The 17810-nt window shown below is 40.2% G+C and overlaps 1 protein-coding gene and 1 long non-coding RNA gene across 6 annotated transcripts in view; one reads left to right on the top strand and one right to left on the bottom strand.

Moving 5' to 3' along the window:
• Aplf (aprataxin and PNKP like factor) overlaps positions 1-17810 on the top strand; it is a 43813-nt gene that overhangs the window by 725 nt on the left and 25278 nt on the right. For 4 of the 5 annotated variants that reach the window (NM_001372332.1, NM_024251.4, NM_001170489.1 and 1 more), the window contains exons 2-6: positions 3026-3097; positions 7656-7828; positions 12525-12672; positions 12948-13080; positions 17621-17805. In NM_001372332.1, the coding sequence (NP_001359261.1) occupies positions 3026-3097; positions 7656-7828; positions 12525-12672; positions 12948-13080; positions 17621-17805 (711 nt within the window). Of the gene's footprint in view, positions 1-2083; positions 2759-3025; positions 3098-7655; positions 7829-12524; positions 12673-12947; positions 13081-17620; positions 17806-17810 lie in introns of those variants that run through there. The other variant, XM_006506657.4, reaches the window with a different exon arrangement.
• Gm44097 lies at positions 7824-13767 on the bottom strand. Its single transcript, XR_003956328.1, has 3 exons — positions 13528-13767; positions 12919-13100; positions 7824-8020 (listed from the first exon to the last, which is right to left on the bottom strand). It is a non-coding gene; the product is annotated as a predicted gene, 44097 (long non-coding RNA).

Here is a 17810-nt window from a genome sequence, read left to right as displayed (position 1 = left end):
TGTTGCATGTTGACCTACAAAGCTTACAATATTTACGGTACTGTATGAGCCATAACAGGGAAGGTTAATCACCTCCCTTAAGCTAACTTCTTTTATCTCCTTGCCTTCTCTGCTGGGCTGGTGGGCCTTACCAATAATAGCAGTATCCCTTTTGGTAGTATCAGTAGCTGTCTTTAAGTTGTCTGGGTAGTGAACCAGTCATTGTTCTAAAGAGATGACTTTAATTTACTACTTCCAAAACTTTTTGAGTTAGGTGCTTTTTATTAGCCTTGTTCAAATGAGAAAGTTGGAGTATAAACTGGTCATTTAAAGGTGATACATGTACAAATGGCCACTATGCTATATATTCTTTACCCTCTTTGGGAGGAGTAGGAACCAAACCGTTTGCAGTTTGCACTATGAAATTATATTTGGTGGTATTAAACCATTTAGCATTGCCACAAGACCTATCATTTACAAAGGCCACTCTAGAGAACCTGGCGGTCGAGTTGAAATATCACAAGGGAGAGATGGGCTAGCCATTAAGAGCCTGGAATTTATTACAGAGGACTGGCTTCCCAGCACTTATGTCAGGCAATTCACAAATGCTTGTAATTCTGCCTCTCTGGGCAATGTACACACATGCATATCCTAACATACAGGTATACATATATAGTAAAAAATAAAATTTTAAAAATTCACAAAAAATTGTTTTTAAAAATCTCTGCCATTATTTTCCACCTGAGTGGTATTTTCTGTGTTCTTACTGCCCTGTTTCTTGGTTTCTTTTCTCTTTGTTTTTCCCCATTATCATAAGAGTTTTGTGCTCCAACATAGATTGTTGGATTGGTGTTTATGTTTTTATGAGCATGGTAGTTTTGTAGTTTCCGTTTCCGGGTTGTGCTTTAGATTTTGATATGTTTTGCTCTAGCTGTTGATTCTTGGAGGGTGTGTTGATATGTTAGAATTTAGGTTATCTTAAATATAGTTGCCTTTAAAGAGAGGGTCTCACAACATAGCCTGAGCACCCCTTGAACTTGCAGTTTTCCTGCCTCACTTCCAAGAGCTGGGGTTACAAGCATGTATGTTCCTAACAAAACCACGTTTTTTGGGGGGAGTGTAGGGTGGTGGTAGTCAAGACCCGATGTTAGTAATGAAATAAACGATGTGTCCACCAGAGGTCGCACTATGCTTTTGTATTATTCATAATACCCCTTTCCTCCTAGTGTTAGGCACACTTAAAAGATAGATATAAAAGATCTATTATTGCTTATAGTTAGTGTATAAAAGGAAAGAAGCCTAAGAAGGACCATTAGAGGAACCATCTTGCTATCTCATGACTTTATCCTGGCATTCCTCTGATGGTTAGTGAGGTACCAATGAGGCCTTGATGCTCAAAATGTGAATAGGACCGGCTTACTCTGAGCTGCCATGATTTGCATGTCTTTGATTGCTTCTGAATTACATGGGTCTAGTCATGTGACTGTTTTCTCACATAAACCACCTGTGCTTATTAGTTAGAGCAAGGATCTTGAACACTGGGTATTCTGAGAGGGACCACCCAAGTTACCTACATCCGCTGGGCTTTCAGGACCCATATATGTAGAATGAACAGTAGCCACAGTAGCATTTGGCGAGTCTCAGTATGTAGCTCAGCATGTGGTGATGCACATGATAAAGGCAGTTCTTAGTAACTGCTGCTGACTGTGGCCCAGTCAGGCACACATCACAGAACATGAAGGAGTCTCTCAGCTGTTTTTTTTTTTTTTTTTAAAGTTTTATTTATTTATTATATGTAAGTACAACTGTAGCTGTCTTCAGACACTCCAGAAGAGGGCGTCAGATCTTGTTACAGATGGTTGTGAGCCACCATGTGGTTGCTGGGATTTGAACTCTGGACCTTCGGAAGAGCAGTCGGGTGCTCTTACCCATTGAGCCATCTCACCAGCCCTTTTTTTTTTTTTTTTTTAAAAAGTTAGGATATTTACTTCTTTGAAGTAGCTATATTTTAAATGAAGTTTTGAAGACTTTTTTTCTAGAAATTAACTTTTCAAATTAACTCTTTTTTGTGAAGAATGACTTTTTGTGGTCCTCACACTGTGGTGAAGCTGTGTGTTTCAGATTATTAAGTGTGGATTTTGAAAAATAAGTACCTGTTTGTGGCAGTCTCCATGTTCTTGCAGCCTTACTGGGCTTGACTTTAGACATTTCTATAGTATGTTTTGAGAGAGAACGTTGGTTCTGCTGTATGTCATGCTTAGTTTCGAGTACTCGATGGTAAATGAGCCAATCGTAAGGCAGGTAGAGTTGTTGCTTTAGAGGTTTCTCTTATGTGTCAGACCGGGCTAAACAAGTTAATCTCAACTATTATGTTTACTATGAGGTAGGAAGGGCAGTAGTGTTCAGCATTTAAAATATAAGCAGTTTGGAGTGTTGATGTGGGTAAATGATTGTGAGTGTAAGTTGACCATTATTAACTCAAAACAGGAAGTGATTATATTGAAGACATAGATGCTGATCTCTTCTTCAATGTCAGAGTTTGGTTTGGGCTATTCCCCTCCCCCCCGTTTATTTTTTTTAACTGCCTCATGTGGTCCTCATAAGCAGTTTGCTTATCTGCGTCTCGCTGTGTGGTATGGTCACACCCTTCAGAGTTACCACTTAATTTAAGACAAGCTGAATTTTTATATTTGAAATGTTTCCTATTACATATTGTTTCCAGTACATATTGGATATACTTTTCTTGTTTGGTAGATTGATTAGTAGGACTCTTGTGTAGGTGTGTAGGTGTGTTTCATGTATGGGAACTGGAGGGTTTGGGGCTGGATAGACTGCAGGCTTTTATAGTATTCATTTACTCTTTCATGACTTTGGTAGGTCTCCTTTCTTCATCATTTCGTTATCTGTTAAATGAGGGCAGTTATTTGATATGCAGTTTTTGAGTTAATAATACATTTAATGTCTAGCCTACTAATTTCATATGCGTGGCTAAGGGTTTGCTTATTTTTCAGGAGGTGGCTATACTTGACATTTTTTTCCTTTGTAGATAACAGACAAAAGAGTATCCAGAAGACATGCCATTCTTGAAGTGGTTGATAGTCAGCTTCGAATCAAGCCAGTGAGTATATAGACTTATTTTATCCCTTTGCCTCTTGTCCTTCTAGCAACTGACTGGAGAAACCTAAGGCTTGGAGATAGGGAATTTATGTCAGAACCCATTCTCCTGATACCCGCAAGCTAAGCGCCTAAATAGTAACTTATTTCTCATAGGACAGAGCTGAATCTGAATGGTTAGATTTATGGAAGATGATTGCCTCTGTGTAAATTGTAATTTTGTTCACAATTTCCATAAGGATACCTGTAATGTGGGTAAGTATACGTCCTGCGTAAGCGAGCTCTGATCCGTGGCACACATGTGAGAAGGCATGTGTGTCTGTAACCACAGTGGTGAGGGGAGCTGAGACACTCCGTGTATCTGCAGCTTGCTGGCCAGCCCGCCGAGCTAACAATGGTGAGCTTAGGTTCAGTGAGAGTCCCTGTCTCAAGAGAATAGGGAAGAGTGTAGGGGAGGGTGTGTGCAGTGTGCCCCTCCCCCAAACAAGGGAGTGTCTAACTAGGCAGTGCTTGGTTTCATGCATCAGATGGGATAGTGAATGGATTCACTCAGTGTTACAGGATTATACCAACACATTTCTGCGGCTCTCTGTAGAATTGAGTGTTTGTAAACTGTAGATTTTATTCAGTTTCATTGCTTTGTAGGTTGCTTTCACTGGAAGCATTTTCTTCTGACTGGACTTTTAATCCTTGACTCCATAGCCTGAGTGTCAGTGCTTTGCAGGGTGATCCCGAGACTACACAGCCGCTCTCTTCCATTTGCAAACTTTGTTTTACAGGAGAACGAACGAGGCGTGTGTTGGAGGGCACGTTCACTTTTGGAGTAGTTTATTTGGTGGTGAGATAAATTGTGGAACTAAGTCCACTGACTTCCGACATTTAACCTATTTTTGTATTCTCTCCCCTCTCCCTGGCTTGTGCTCTACCTCTGAGCTGTACCCTAGCACTGCGATCTCATTGTTTTTGTATTCTTGTCTATTTTATAAGTCACTACTTTGATTTACACAGAATTTAACAGTTTTCTTTTATTTTTTATTAGATATTTTCTTTATGTATATTTCAAATGCTATCTCGAAAGTTCCCTATACCCTCCTCCCGCCATGCTCACCTACCCACCCACTCCTGCTTCTTGGCCCTGGTGTTCCCCTGTACTGGGGCATATAAAGTTTGCAAGACCAAGGGGCTTCTCCTCCCATTGATGGCCGAGTAGGCCATCTTCTGCTACATATGCAGCTAGAGATATGAGCTATGGGGGTACTGGTTAGTTCATATTGTTGTTCCACCTACAGGGTTGCAGACCCCTTCAGCTCCTTGGGTGCTCTGTTTCCTTTTATTACACTATGCGGGACTATTTTTGCAATAATAGCCTTTTTAAAACTAATAGTACTGGGAAAACTTTTAAGCAGAACTGATGTTACTCCATACTGACCCTGAATAAATAACATTTCAGTTTCTTCCATCCTCATGCTGTACCAAGCGCCTCGACAATGCGTCAGGGCTGTACTGAGCACCCTGGAGCTGCTGTACCAAGTGCCTCAGCAGTGTCAGGGCTGTACTGAGCACCCTGGAGCTGCTGTGGCTCCTCTCTGGATCTTTGCTTTCTTACTTGTCTTAGTTGCAATTGTTAAGCTCACTGACTGTGGGGAGTTGGCTCTTATGTCTCTGGTACCCACTGAATGCCTGGGCTGTATCAGGTTCTTCGTATAGTGGATAGCATGAATCAAAGCTGGGTTAGGGCGAGGGTGTTTGGAGGTAGGGATAGCAGGGGGTTTATAAAAGCACTTATGTTTCATTATCTACTTTCTAATGTCCTTCTAATGAACTACAATGGCTCAAAGTAAAGACATTTGCTGATACTGAAGGGCCTTAAGGGAAGAGTAAGGGGAATTTCTATTCCTGTTTCTGATATGTAATGTATTTAGATTTAGTTGGTTCAGAAAAGCAAGGATGGATAGTAATCTGTCTGGCCTCAAGTGAAGGATTTGTGACAACACTCAACATTCTGAAAGATTTAGCTCGATTGCTCTGTAATCCATGTGATGAAAGGAGGAGTGGACATGTCAGCTTTGGACTGTGAGATCCCTAAGAGCGCTTGATGATTGGATTTTTGTTTTTAAAATGAGCTTAGACTTTTCTGGATTGTATTGTTAGTATTCAAATCCTACTGATGGTAAGTAACATGTGCAAAGAAATAAACCAGTATCATTTTCACAACATATGTAAAGCCTAATTACACTTATTTGTTGTGTGTGTATGTATATATCAAAAATACATTATTAGGAGACCATCCTGTTTACTAATGCGTGGAGATTTCAAGTTTATTTAGAAAAATCTCCTGGTGTTAACTAAAGACATTTGTATTCTACAACCTAAAATAGTTAAACAAAACTTATTTAATGTGTATGGTGTTCTGTCTGCATGTATGTCTGTGTTTCATGTGTGTGCAATGCCCACGGAAGCCAAAAGAGGGCTTTGGATCCCCTGAGACTGGAGTTACAATGTCTATGCACTACCGTGTGGGTGCTGGGAATCAAACCTGGGTCCCTTGCAGAGAAACAGCCCATGCTCCTAATCACTGAGCTGTCTCTCCAGGCCTAGAATCTTTCCTAAATTAGCTCATTACAGGTACTTAGTTCTCCCCAGAGTTGAAAAATAGGGTGAAAAGTATTCAGATGTACTCTTACTTCTGTGGCTATGTGAGAATGCTGATAATATAAATGTGCACAAATAAAAGAATATGTTAATGGAAAATTTTCTCATTAAGTTTTTTCAGGACTCAGTGAGTCAGATTTTTTTTTTTTTTTTTTTTTTTTTTTTGAGACAGGGTTTCTCTGTGTAGCCCTGGCTGTCCTGGAACTCACTTTGTAGACCAGGCTGACCTCAGAAATCTGCCTGCCTCTGCCTCCCAAGTGCTGAGATTAAAGGTGTGCGCCACCACCGCCTGGCTGTGAGTCAGATTTCTGCATAGGATTTAGCAATGTCCAGTTAAAATTGCTTTCTTTGAAGACACACTTTATCATTATTGAGTCATTAATTAGACTTTATTCCAATCATAAGACAACAATGTATGACTTTACTAGTATCTTTTGAATACTAGACTGTGCTAGATATATTAGAAACTAGGACAGAACTTCTTTGGGGCCAAGGATTTAGGTAGGCAGGTAAAAGCACTTGGCACATAGGCCTGAAGTCTTGAGTCGACTCCAGAACCCATGTAAATAGTTCAGTGATGTGTTCCCGTAAGCTGAGCACTCCTTCAGAGCAATGAGAGAGAATGAGAGTCCACTGTAGAAACGAGGGGTGCTTCTCAGGTGGAAAGAGAGAGCTAACTCCCATGCATACTGTGGTACGTGCATAAGCCCCCACATACAATAAACACATTTGAAAAAGTACAGATTATAGATAGAAAAAGAGAATTTAAAATAAAGCACTAAAGTTAAGCATTTAACTTATAACTATACTTATGTTTATCTTTTAAATTTTATTATGTGTGTTTGTGTATGCATATGGAATTTTCCAGTAAACATGATCCTTAAATGTAGGAGAAAGGAAAATATCTTTTTACTCTTTTTTTGGTATTGTTTTTAGAAACTTGACATTGTGTTTAACAACTTAGAGTGTCAAGGTTCTGGAACAGGCCCGATCTTAGCCACTTTTGTGGTGGGAATTAGAATCTGAGATCTTTAATCCTATGGAGTAATTTTTCCTCTATTTTATTATTTCTGATTCATGATTCTATAACTATTAGGTATTTTCTTTAAAAAATTTTTTTTTGGTGTTAAAATTGCTGATTTACCTTTTGGGTCTTAGTGATTTATTTGAATAAAATTTAAGATTATAAACAACCATTTAATCTATCTAGTCTCAGGTCCTTGTCCACTTTAGCACCTTTACCTGCTAATACTTATCTCTGCCTTGTATCTGTAATTTTCAGAAGATATTTTAAAAATAACTTTTGGAGAAACTATCTTTGGTAATTGGAGGCAGTCAGTGGAAAAATATAATCTAAAATAATGCAGTATTAATTTTGTTTTTGATATGTGTCGGTTACATATAATAGCAATCTAAATGATCTTCATGGAAGGAGTTTTATTCAGGAGGACAATTGCTCTTCTAAGGTAGCTGCAAAGGAAGCAGTGATGCTGAGAGAGTAGATCATCATCTCTTGCCTCATGGCTTTTCACTTTTAAATTGTGTTAGAAATTATTAGGAGAAAATCCATGGTAAGCGAGAGCTGTTGCTGGTACAGGTACATTTTGGATAAACAGTGGAGACTCTTCCCGTGCTGGGAATTACTTATTTTTTTAATTTTTCACATCCACTGAGTAGTTCATTTAACTCATCAATTGATAATTTTGTTTGTTATCTTGGATTCTTTCAGAAATGGAGGGTAGAGCCCCTTCTCATATGTAAATGATTGCAGTCAATGGTGCCAGGCTCACTGACCTTTTTAGTGTAATTTTATACATAGTTGTTTGGACACCAGAATTGTGGATCACTCATATTCAGTTATATTTTTCACAATCTGCTGCACCGCTGTAGCTCTATTCTTTATTGATTAGATCCATAGGAATCCATGTTTCTACCAGTCCTCGGAGAAGAGCCAACACTCGCCAATGGAGACGCAAGTGTGGAGCCAGTTGCATCCCGGGGATAGCTTTTCCCTGTTACTTGACAAGTACGCTTTCCGTGTTTTCTCTGCAGAATCTGAAGTGGAGATGGAGTGTACTCTGAGGTAAGATTGCCTGGATGGTGTTTGTATCTGATTCCTCCACCTTCACAGATGCTTCAGGGAAATCACTCTAGGGTTGAGTCATACTTGGGCTGCAGTAGTCACGTCATTTGTCTTTCTGGAAAACACTTGGCTTAGGAAACTTAAGCCTCGTGGTGTTTGCTCCAGTGTTTGCTGTCTTTTACCTTTGTATTCCTAAGGTTTCCACAAAACAGAAAATTAGTTACACGTTTACTTGAATTTTTAGCTTTCTTAATTTTTAAGATATTAATTCTGACTCCTATAGCTGATTTTTTTCTTATAATAACACCATAAAGTGCAGAGTTGAAGGACTGAAGACATTAGGTAGTAGAATAACTGTGCTAAATCACAAACTAGTTTCTGAGCCAGATGTTGGGCACTTACTGGGCTTCATTTTTCAGGCTTTAAGTGACAGAGTTCAAATACTAGACCCATAGGACTAATTGAAAATATATGAAGTATATATGAAATATAAATTTCATGATATCATTGGTGTTTTTGTGTATTTTGGAATTACCTCTATTTTGCATTTGTTACCATGTCAAAAACTTAAAACCATTGATATCAGACTTGTGTTCATCTTCTCGACACTGAAAAGCCAGTATATGGCAGAGAGTTGTAAAAAATCAAGTTCACTCAAGAGCCAGCACCCTAAAAAGTAGAGGGGGCTTTCTTCTCCCCAGAAGACCTTCTTGAGATGGAGAGGAGGTGCACGCTCAGTGCGGAGGCACAGCCGTGGGATGGAGAGGAGGTGCATGCATAGTGTGGTAGCATAGCCGTGTGCTCAGGGCCTTAAGGCAGCATCATCATTAGGCATGGACTTTGTCTTTTATTTTATTTTATTTTATTTTATTTTATTTTATTTTATTTTCCTGACTGGGAACTCTAAATTTCTAGGGTTAATAATCTCTGTATTCCTTTAGACAAGCACAGTATTTGTTTTCAGGTTACCCATCCCAGCAGTTCACACACTCTATTAGTTGATGTGTCAGACATGGGATAAGGAGGGATGTCTTGTTTTCTGATGTTATCTGAGGGTTGCCATGTGTTCTGGTTTTTAATGGACGATTATAGCAGCTAAGATCTTGGTCACCTAGGTGTTTTGTATTGAACATAGAAGGGAAAGGCAAGTAGAGGAAACTCTGCCAAACACAACTGCTAGGAGTAGCCATTGTTAAGCATAGCATAAGCTTTATGTATTTGAACACTGAGAATTCATAACAGTGACTGTGAGATATCAGTCACACTACTGATATCTCTGTGCTGCAGCTGAAGAAGGCAGAGACGTTTTGAGACTCGCCTAGGGTTACGTAACAAGTCCAGGTTCCAGACTAGTATTTCCAGAATGATGCTCTTACAGACTACCCTCTGCTGTACCAGAACGACTGCCTGGGTACCCACTGTGCAAGTGCCCAGAGGATGGCGACATCGACCTGGAATAGTCTTATATGGAATGAAATAGGGAAGGAGGAAGGGAGGAGGGGGAAGGAGATGGTGAGACAGACAGACAGAGAGAGAGAGAGAGAGAGAGAGAGAGAGAGAGAGAGAGAGAGAGAGAGAGACAGAGAGAGAGAGAGACAGAGACAGAGAGAGAGACAGAGAGAGAGAGACAGAGAGAGCATGAGCCTGTTAGTGTTAGATCCATGTTAAAACCTGGGCCACCTCTCTAATGTGGTAGGAAAGTTACAAGTATGTGAAGTGTATTTTGCATTCTTGTTACGTCCCCAGCAGTGGGTGCAGAGTGGGTGTTGGCGCTTGATTATCAGATTGAGTGATGTTGTGGTGAGGGTAAGACTTTTTTCCTTGGCTAAACTTCATTGTTGATGAGGAAGGAAGTAACACCATTTTGTCCCTTTGGGAGATTTTCTTCCAGGAAAGCACAGTATATTTTTGACATATTAACTTATTTTTTCCAAAGTACTAAAATTCTTAGCACTTATATTCCATGCAAATAACTGCTGGTTTCAAGTACTAATTCTGAACAAAGCAATAGCATGTTGATAGAAATCTCATTTTAATGTGACAATGAGTAACTTTAACATTCATTTGTAATTACAGAAGGGTGTGGATTTGGATGGGAGAGGAACTGGGAAGATCTCAGAGGGGAAGGAAAAAGGATTCAGAATATATTGTATGAAAAAAAAACCTATTTACAATAAAAGAAAAATGAAAGGAAAATTTATAAAATCATTTGTAATTATTTTAAAATCAGTTTCTTTGTATTAGCATATTTTATATTAAAGACATAAAATAAGCAACATGTTTGAACATAATTTAGATTATATTTTGAATCCTTAAGGATAACTTAACCTCTAATACAATCTTAAGTATGAAGACTATTACTGAAGAACTCACATTTCCCAATTTCAAAACCTGCTACAAAGTGCAGTCATTTTGTCTGGCATAATGGTAAACATAACTCAGTGGAGTTGAGGGTTAAAAAATTAGCCCTTATATTTATGGTCTTTACCTTGGACAAGGGCACCAATTCTTTTTTTTCCCCTGATGGCTTAGGATGATGAACACTTCTATTTTCTCTTTTCTTTTTTTATTAGATATTTTCTTCATTTAAATTTCAAATGCTATCCTGAAAGTCCCCTATACCCTACCCCCCACCCCCCTCCCGCCCTGCTCCCCAACCCACCCACTCCTGCTTTCTGGCTCTGGTGTTCCCCAGTACTGGGGCATATAACCTTCACAAGACCAAGGGCCTCTAATTCCATTGATGGCCGACTAGGCCATCCTCTGCTACATATGCAACTAGAGACATAAGCTCTGGGGGTACTGGTTAGTTCATATTGTTGTTCCTTTTATGCAGTTGCAGACCCCTTTAGCTCCTTGGGTACTTTCTCTAGTTCCTTCATTAGGGGCCCTGTGTTCCATCCAATAGATGACTGTGAGCATCCACTTCTGTATTTGCCAGTTACTGGCATAGCCTCACAAGAGACAGCTATATCAGGGTCCTGTCCTCAAAATCTTGCGGGCATATGCAATAGTGTCTGGGTTTGGTGTTTTTTTATGGGATGGATCCCTGGGTGGGGCAGTCTCTGGATGGTCCTTCCTTCTGTCTCAGCTCCGAACTTTGTCTCTGTAACTCCTTCCATGGGTATTTTGTTCCTCATTCTAAGGAGGGATAAAGTATCCACACTTTGGTCTTCCTTCTTTTTGAGTTTCATGTGTTTTGCAAATTGTATCTGTTAGATCCGTTTGTTTCATAACTTCTGTTAGTTTCAGTAAGGGTACCAATTCTAAACAAACAGGCTGAAGTTAGTTGTCCAGACAATACTGGAACAGCTAATATCCACAAAGAAAGAAATGAAGTTAGACGTTCACTTTATATCACATAGAATCAAAACGGATCAAACATCTAAATCTACAGAGGGTAGCATAGGTATAAATCCTTACCACCCAGCCCCAGGTAATGGCCTTACATGTCCAACAGCAAAGTATCAGCATTTGATAAATTGGATTTCCTCCCATTTGAAACCGTGTATGCTTGTGAGAGCAGTCAAGAAACAAAAAGGACAAGTGAATGACAAAATATTTATAAGTCACATACATCTATAATATCAACATCTAGAATATATAAGCAGTTACAACTCAATAACAAAAGAAAAACCTGATTTTAAGATGTTCAACTGATTAGAATAAATATTTCCTAAATTGAGCATGAAAAGATAGTATCACTAGTCATTGGGAAATTTAAGTCAAATCTATAATGTGATTCTCATAACAGTTTGAAACTAAAAATGCTTACTTAGCTCCTAGGCATCTGTAATCAAAGTCATTAGTAAATGTTGATATTAGCATATGGAGAAACTGGAATTCTCATATACTGTGTGATGTTATGAAGTAATTCATTCTCTTTGGAATGCCCATATTGTGATAATTCTTTAGATTTTAAAAACAAAAAACAGTTGTATGGCCTTGCACTGCCCCTGTTAGGTTTATGCCCCTAAGTTGAAAACATGAGTTTACACAGAAATGTATACATGGGTGCTCACAGTGATGTCATTCATAGTAGTCAGGGTGGGGAAACCAGCCGAATGCCTCAGCTGTGGAGTGGGTAAGCAAGTACAGAGTGGAGGATAGTTCCTGTCATTTATTATGACTCCTAACATCGAAGTTCAAGTCTGCTTTTGAAAGAGGTTATTCCTTATTTTACAACTGCTGACAGAAAAATTTAAAACTCAATCAGACTCTTCAGCTACATATTTCTGAAATCTCTCATCTTCTGTTTTAATGGTGTATTTATTTTCATTTTATGTATGTGAGTGTTTGCCTGCATGTATGTGTGTAAGTGCATCATCTATGTGCTTGATGTGCCCAGAGGCTAGAAGAGGGTATTGGAACTGAGGTAACAGACAGTGAGCCAACATGTGGGTTCTGGGACTAAACCTAGGTCCACAGCGAGCGCTCTTAGCTGCTGATCGATCTCTTCAGCCCTGGTCCATGATTTTAAAGACTAATGTATGATGTGATAATATATGAAAAACATGTACTGTAGCATTAACTGTGGTTTTAGGCTTCAGTTGGACAGAATGAGCTGAGCACCCCAGTGAGAGGTCCTCAGAAGCATAGAACTGAACAGCCTCAAGGCTGCTACCGTGTGTTGTAACTGATAGGAATGTTACGTGTTATAACTGATAGAAAACCAAGTTCCCATTTTATTTTATAGAAACAGTCAGATGCTTGATGAAGATGATATATTGAGTGAGATGCAGAAGTCCCCTGTGGTTAACTTACCTGATAAGACAACTGGTGCCTCACAGCTGCAAGGAAGCCCTGAAATAACCAAGACCAAGTGTCCCACCATAGATCCTATGGTGAGAATCGTAAGACGCACCATTCTAATCTGGTCTTTATTTCAAGGAGAGAGAAGACAACTGAAATCATGCATGTTACAACGCCTTGGGTTTTTAAGTTAGTCTGTAGAGGTCACACTAGGCTGACAGTTAAGTGAATAGGTAATGAATTTCTTGTAAGAACTTTAACTGTTGTGGATAGCTATGTTAATGCTAATTTTCTTCAAAGTAAATCCCTTTTCAGATTCACTAAGGGTAGGTGGTTACCTTTAGGAAATAATTTATGGTTCTATTAGTCCTCTTCAGGTGAATGCAGAGCTTTCAGTGAGCACCAGCCACGTCCTACCCAGAGGAAAAGAATCCTCCCAGCTTGGATGTTGGCGGAAAGTCTAAGTGACCAGAGCCTCTCCACACCAGCTGAGGGGGGAGGTAGGTTCCAGGCTTTGTTACTGTTGAGTTTCGAGGAAGCATTAAAGACAATGTTAAGGTTCTTCTCAGCAAATAGATGTAGAATGGTGGCTGCATGCGGTATGGGTTAGCCTGGGACTTAAATTCTGTTCTATTTATTCTGAGACATGATCTTAAACTTGCTATGCCCCTGCCTCAGTCTCCTGAGTATGGTGTTACAGGTGTGGGCTTGCCATGCCTGCTAACCTACATGTATGTGGAATATAATATAAAACATAAGCTGTTACTTTATACCATTTGTCAAACTGCATTCTATCTGTTGATACCTTGTTGAGCATGTGATAGTCCTCTTATTGCTAGATGCACTGCTAATACATATTCTCAGGTGGGCCTGTGGGTGTCACATCTGAGATGAAAGGGCACAGCAACCAGAATATTAAACTAGTTAAATAAGACAATGTCAGGTACCCAGTGTTTGTGCTACAACTTCATGTGATCTTGTCGCAGTCCAGCTTACTGTCCCAGCAGCCACCTCAGTGATTCGTGTCTCTCTGCTGGGTATCCATTGTTGCAGCACTTTAAACATGCTCTTTTTCAGTGTCAGGCCCCAGGTTTCCTCCACAGCCCTGTAAAACAAAAACAGCAGCTTTTAGTGTTCATGTTGGACACTGTGACTCTGTTAAGCTTGTACACTAGTTCTAATAGGTCTTTGGGGAGGTTCTAGAGCAAGACTGTCTGTATAGTTCTAATAGGTCTTTGAATAGGTTCTAGAGCAACTGCCTTTGTATAGCTCTAATAGGTCTTTGGGGAGGTTCTAGAGCAAGACTGTCTTTGTATATAGAATTTTACTTCTTTTCAGTTTGTTTTTAAAATTTTTATTCACTTCTTTCTCTTTTTGTCCAAGTTGTCTACAATTTTGTCCAGTACAGTTTTGATGAGTGTTGGTGATATTAAACATTTTTCTTAGTTCTGATAGAAATAGCTTTTTCCTCCTTAAGGTTGTTAATAAAAATGATAGGTTTTAAATGTATTCTCTTTTTATATTGAAGTTCTTTTCTGTGATTTTCTCAAGGTTGCTATTTTAACAAATGTTAAAAGTTAAGTGTTTTTCTTACACATAATTAGCATTTTGAATATCAGACTCACTTTCTTTGATAAACCTCTTTGACTTTGGGCAGTTTTTTGTTTGTTTGTTTTGTTTTCGTTTGTAGTTTTAGGCATTGAACTCAGTCTTACTTGCTGAGCAAAGTTTACCTCATATATATCCTCTGCAGATTTTCTCTTTTTATGTCCCCTTTATTTGTTAAGGATTTTTTAAATTGCTGTTTTAAGTGGTGTTCAGCTATAATTATATTAGTGTAAAATCTTTTAAGAGGTTTTTTTTGTTTTGATTTTTTGTTTTTTTTTGTTTTTCCAGACAGGGTTTCTCTGTATAGCCCTGGCTGTCCTGGAACTCACTCTGTAGACCAGGCTGGTTTTGAACTCAGAAATCCACCTGCCTCTGCCTCCCAAGTGCTGGGATTAAAGGCGTGCACCACCACACCCAGCATTTTTAAGAGATTTTAATGTAATTGCTGGCCTGGTAAAATGTATTGAAAAATGTTACTCTTTTCTGTTTCCTGTGTGTTGTGATAGAGTACTATCGCAAAGAACATTTACAATTCTGCGGGCCAGAAATCCAAGATGTGGCTTATTGATAGCTATCATTATGTATCATGCCATATATAGACACTGACACACACACAGACATAGACACACACTGTCCTGTCCAGCAGGACCTAGTTATTCCGTGGGTCGAGGGGGACCGAGGCCTGCAAGAGAAGCGGGCAGAGAAAGGGGATCGAGACCAAGCAAAGAGTTGTCAAGGTCTGTTTAATGGAGGCTAGGAGCCTGGTTATAAGCACACAGTGAGAGAAAATAGGGAGGGGTCGAGGGGGCATAATAAAATGCAGAGAAAGGGATGGACATCTGGGGCGGATGCTGATTGCAGGCTTCTTGCAGCTTATCTTGGAATGTCGGCCCTAAAACAGTCCCGGGCACCAAACAGAGACATGGAGGAGGAGGTGAAGCTGCCTTAATCTAAGCAGTTCTAGGCTCCAAGTGAAAGAGGGAGTGAAGCTGGCAGTCTCAGGTGCCAGGTGGAGGCAATGACAGAGGGGGTGACATAATTCCCTTCAAAGGGTCAGCCGGATCTTTAGGGTGAGAGTTACTGTGGGACTTAGTTTCCCACAGTTTGGTCTCTCACAACCCAAGACACACACAGACACTCACTCAACACACTCAAATGGGTGGGTGGAAGAGCAGAGATCCAGTGTCCTCTTCCCTCATCCTCATGACCCAAACGCTTCCCAAAGTTACTGCTTCCTGTCCCAATCACAGGAGGATTAGGCACAGTCACACAGGAAACTTGAGACGTAACAGACATCCATTTGTAACAAATTGCCTGTGTCACTTACTTCTCTTGTGCTTTGGAGACATTGAATACAAGCACCAAACATAGCAGCTGGTCTGAGAATGAGGATTCACGAGTGTGGATATGCCAGAGACTCATGTTCAAGGAAGAGGGAGCAGGATAGTGCAGATTCCAGCGCAGTACTCAGAAGAACATGCAGTTCAAAATGGATGAATTTTTATTTCTAGAACTTTCCATGATTGACAGTAAGTGAAACTGGGGGAAGTTACTGGATACAAGGTGGTGACTCCTTTCTGTTAATTCCATTTTGGTTTGATTGATATTCCAATTGATAATATGGACACTTGTTGAACTGCATAGTCTTGGGGGATAGATTGGGTTATTGCATACAGCTGAACAGGAGGTGAGACAATAACATACAGCTAAACAAGGAGGCAGGCTTAATTAATATCATTAGGAACAGTCTCTGTAGGAGAATGGTCTTCAGGCCATAAGTATCGGGGAGAAAGCTGTGGTGAATAGTCTCTGCACACATTGTCAACATCCACCCTTAGACTCCCGTAGAAGGCTTTGCCCAAACTCTCTTGGAGCTCAGACATTGCTCATGTCAACAACACACATTCATTCACTCAGGGCTTCCTCTGTTACCTGCAGCCTGTTTGGCATTTATTCCCTGAACTGCTTCGGGCCCCTTGAATGTTCTTTAGAATAAGGCTAAGAGACCAAGGCCCATAGGTCAGATGTGGCTACTGCCTCCTTTGATAAGTAAACCTGTGTTGGAATACAGCCATGCCTACCTGTCTGTATCTAATGACTACTCTGTTATGCAGGCAGAGTTGAGTAGCTGTTGTAGACATGCCATGGCCCAAAGAGTCTTCTCTTTCCCCTCCCCTCCCCTCCCCTCCCCTCCCCTCCCCTCCCCTCCCCTCCCCTCCCCTCTCTCTCTTTCTTTTTAGAAAAAGATTACTAATCTGCCTTAGAATAACAATGACTACAGATTGTTTGCATATTTAGATCCTAGCTCTTAAGGGAATCTTCAGACAAATTTTGGTTATATTCATAGTTCACTTAGTCAGAACATTTGGGCACTGTTTTTATAGGAGCCATGTTTTATGGTCTTGCAAGGCACATGAAGTCTCTGTGCTCATGGGGCCCTCAGCATGGTGTAGTGCACAGTCAGCCACGGATAGTTTCCTCAGGGTACGAAGCCTGTTTCATCTTTTCGGATGAGATGGCTATGAGTGTGTTGTCAGGTGGGACACTGACTGAGGTTCACCAACTGTACTGAACTTCGGTTACTATATGTGATATGATGTCCATTGTTACTGAGACTTTTTGATTTACAAAGTATAGAGGGCATTCTCTCTGAGGTTTTGGAATTTCTAACCTATATTTGAAATAACTTAAGTTGGATTCCTAACTCGATGGTGGGCATTCAGGATATAAAATTCATTGGGTTACTCTGTATGCTTTTCTCTTAGAGAAAATTAATGCTACAGTTAAAAAATCATAACTAATGTGTCAGGCCCTCTATTAGGTCACATCTTATCTCATTTCCTTCTGGTAACTCCGAGTTTTTATAGTTTCCGTTTTGCAGACTAGACATAAAAGACTTTCTAAGAGTTGTAGTGAAACAGTTACAGCGAGCACCTCAGCCTGGTGCACTCTGGGGCTGGTGTTCTCAGCCACCGTGCTGTGGAATGCTGTTTGGGACCTGTAACAAGTGTTTCCCAGTGGACATTTCTGTAGATGTGATTTTGGTCTTGCAGGTGTCCATCTCTGTCACTCAGGCATAGCCCTTTAAGATAGGATCTCTCACTGAACTGGGGCTTGCTGGGGTTTGGCTTCACCGGCTGGCATCCATCCCAAGTGATCTTTCTGTCTTTGCCTCTCCTCCCACACAGTGCTAGGGTTACAGGCCCACAAAGTCCTCCCCCGATTTTCTTTCTTTTTCTCATTTTGGTGTTGGATATCCAAACTCAGATTCTTAAGCTTGCACAACAAATTATCTTACTCACTGAGCCGTCCCTCAGCCTGTGAGCCACTTGCTATTTGATCCTTTGGAGCTATGTGGAGTATTGACCTTTGAAGATACAGGAAGTAATTTTCTTCTTGTTCTTTGTTTATGTGTGTTTGTGTGTATGTTAGATAAGGATGTCATCCAGAGGAGTGGAAAAGCAGGAACCTGTGAAGATAGAACCCCAGGAAACACATCATGGCATGGGAAAAAGCGGCTTAGTCCATCAGGAAATTCAAAAAGTGTGTCAGCGGAACAAGACCCTGGGAAGAAGTGCAGAAAGGCTGACCAAGAAGGACCGGGTGTTTCTTCTGAGGTGAT

Source organism: Mus musculus, chromosome 6 (genome assembly GCF_000001635.26).
Source record: "Mus musculus strain C57BL/6J chromosome 6, GRCm38.p6 C57BL/6J".
NCBI classification, from domain to species: domain Eukaryota; kingdom Metazoa; phylum Chordata; class Mammalia; order Rodentia; family Muridae; genus Mus; species Mus musculus.
The sequence above is the reverse complement of the archived record's forward strand: the minus strand, read 5'-3'. Positions and strand labels throughout refer to the sequence as shown.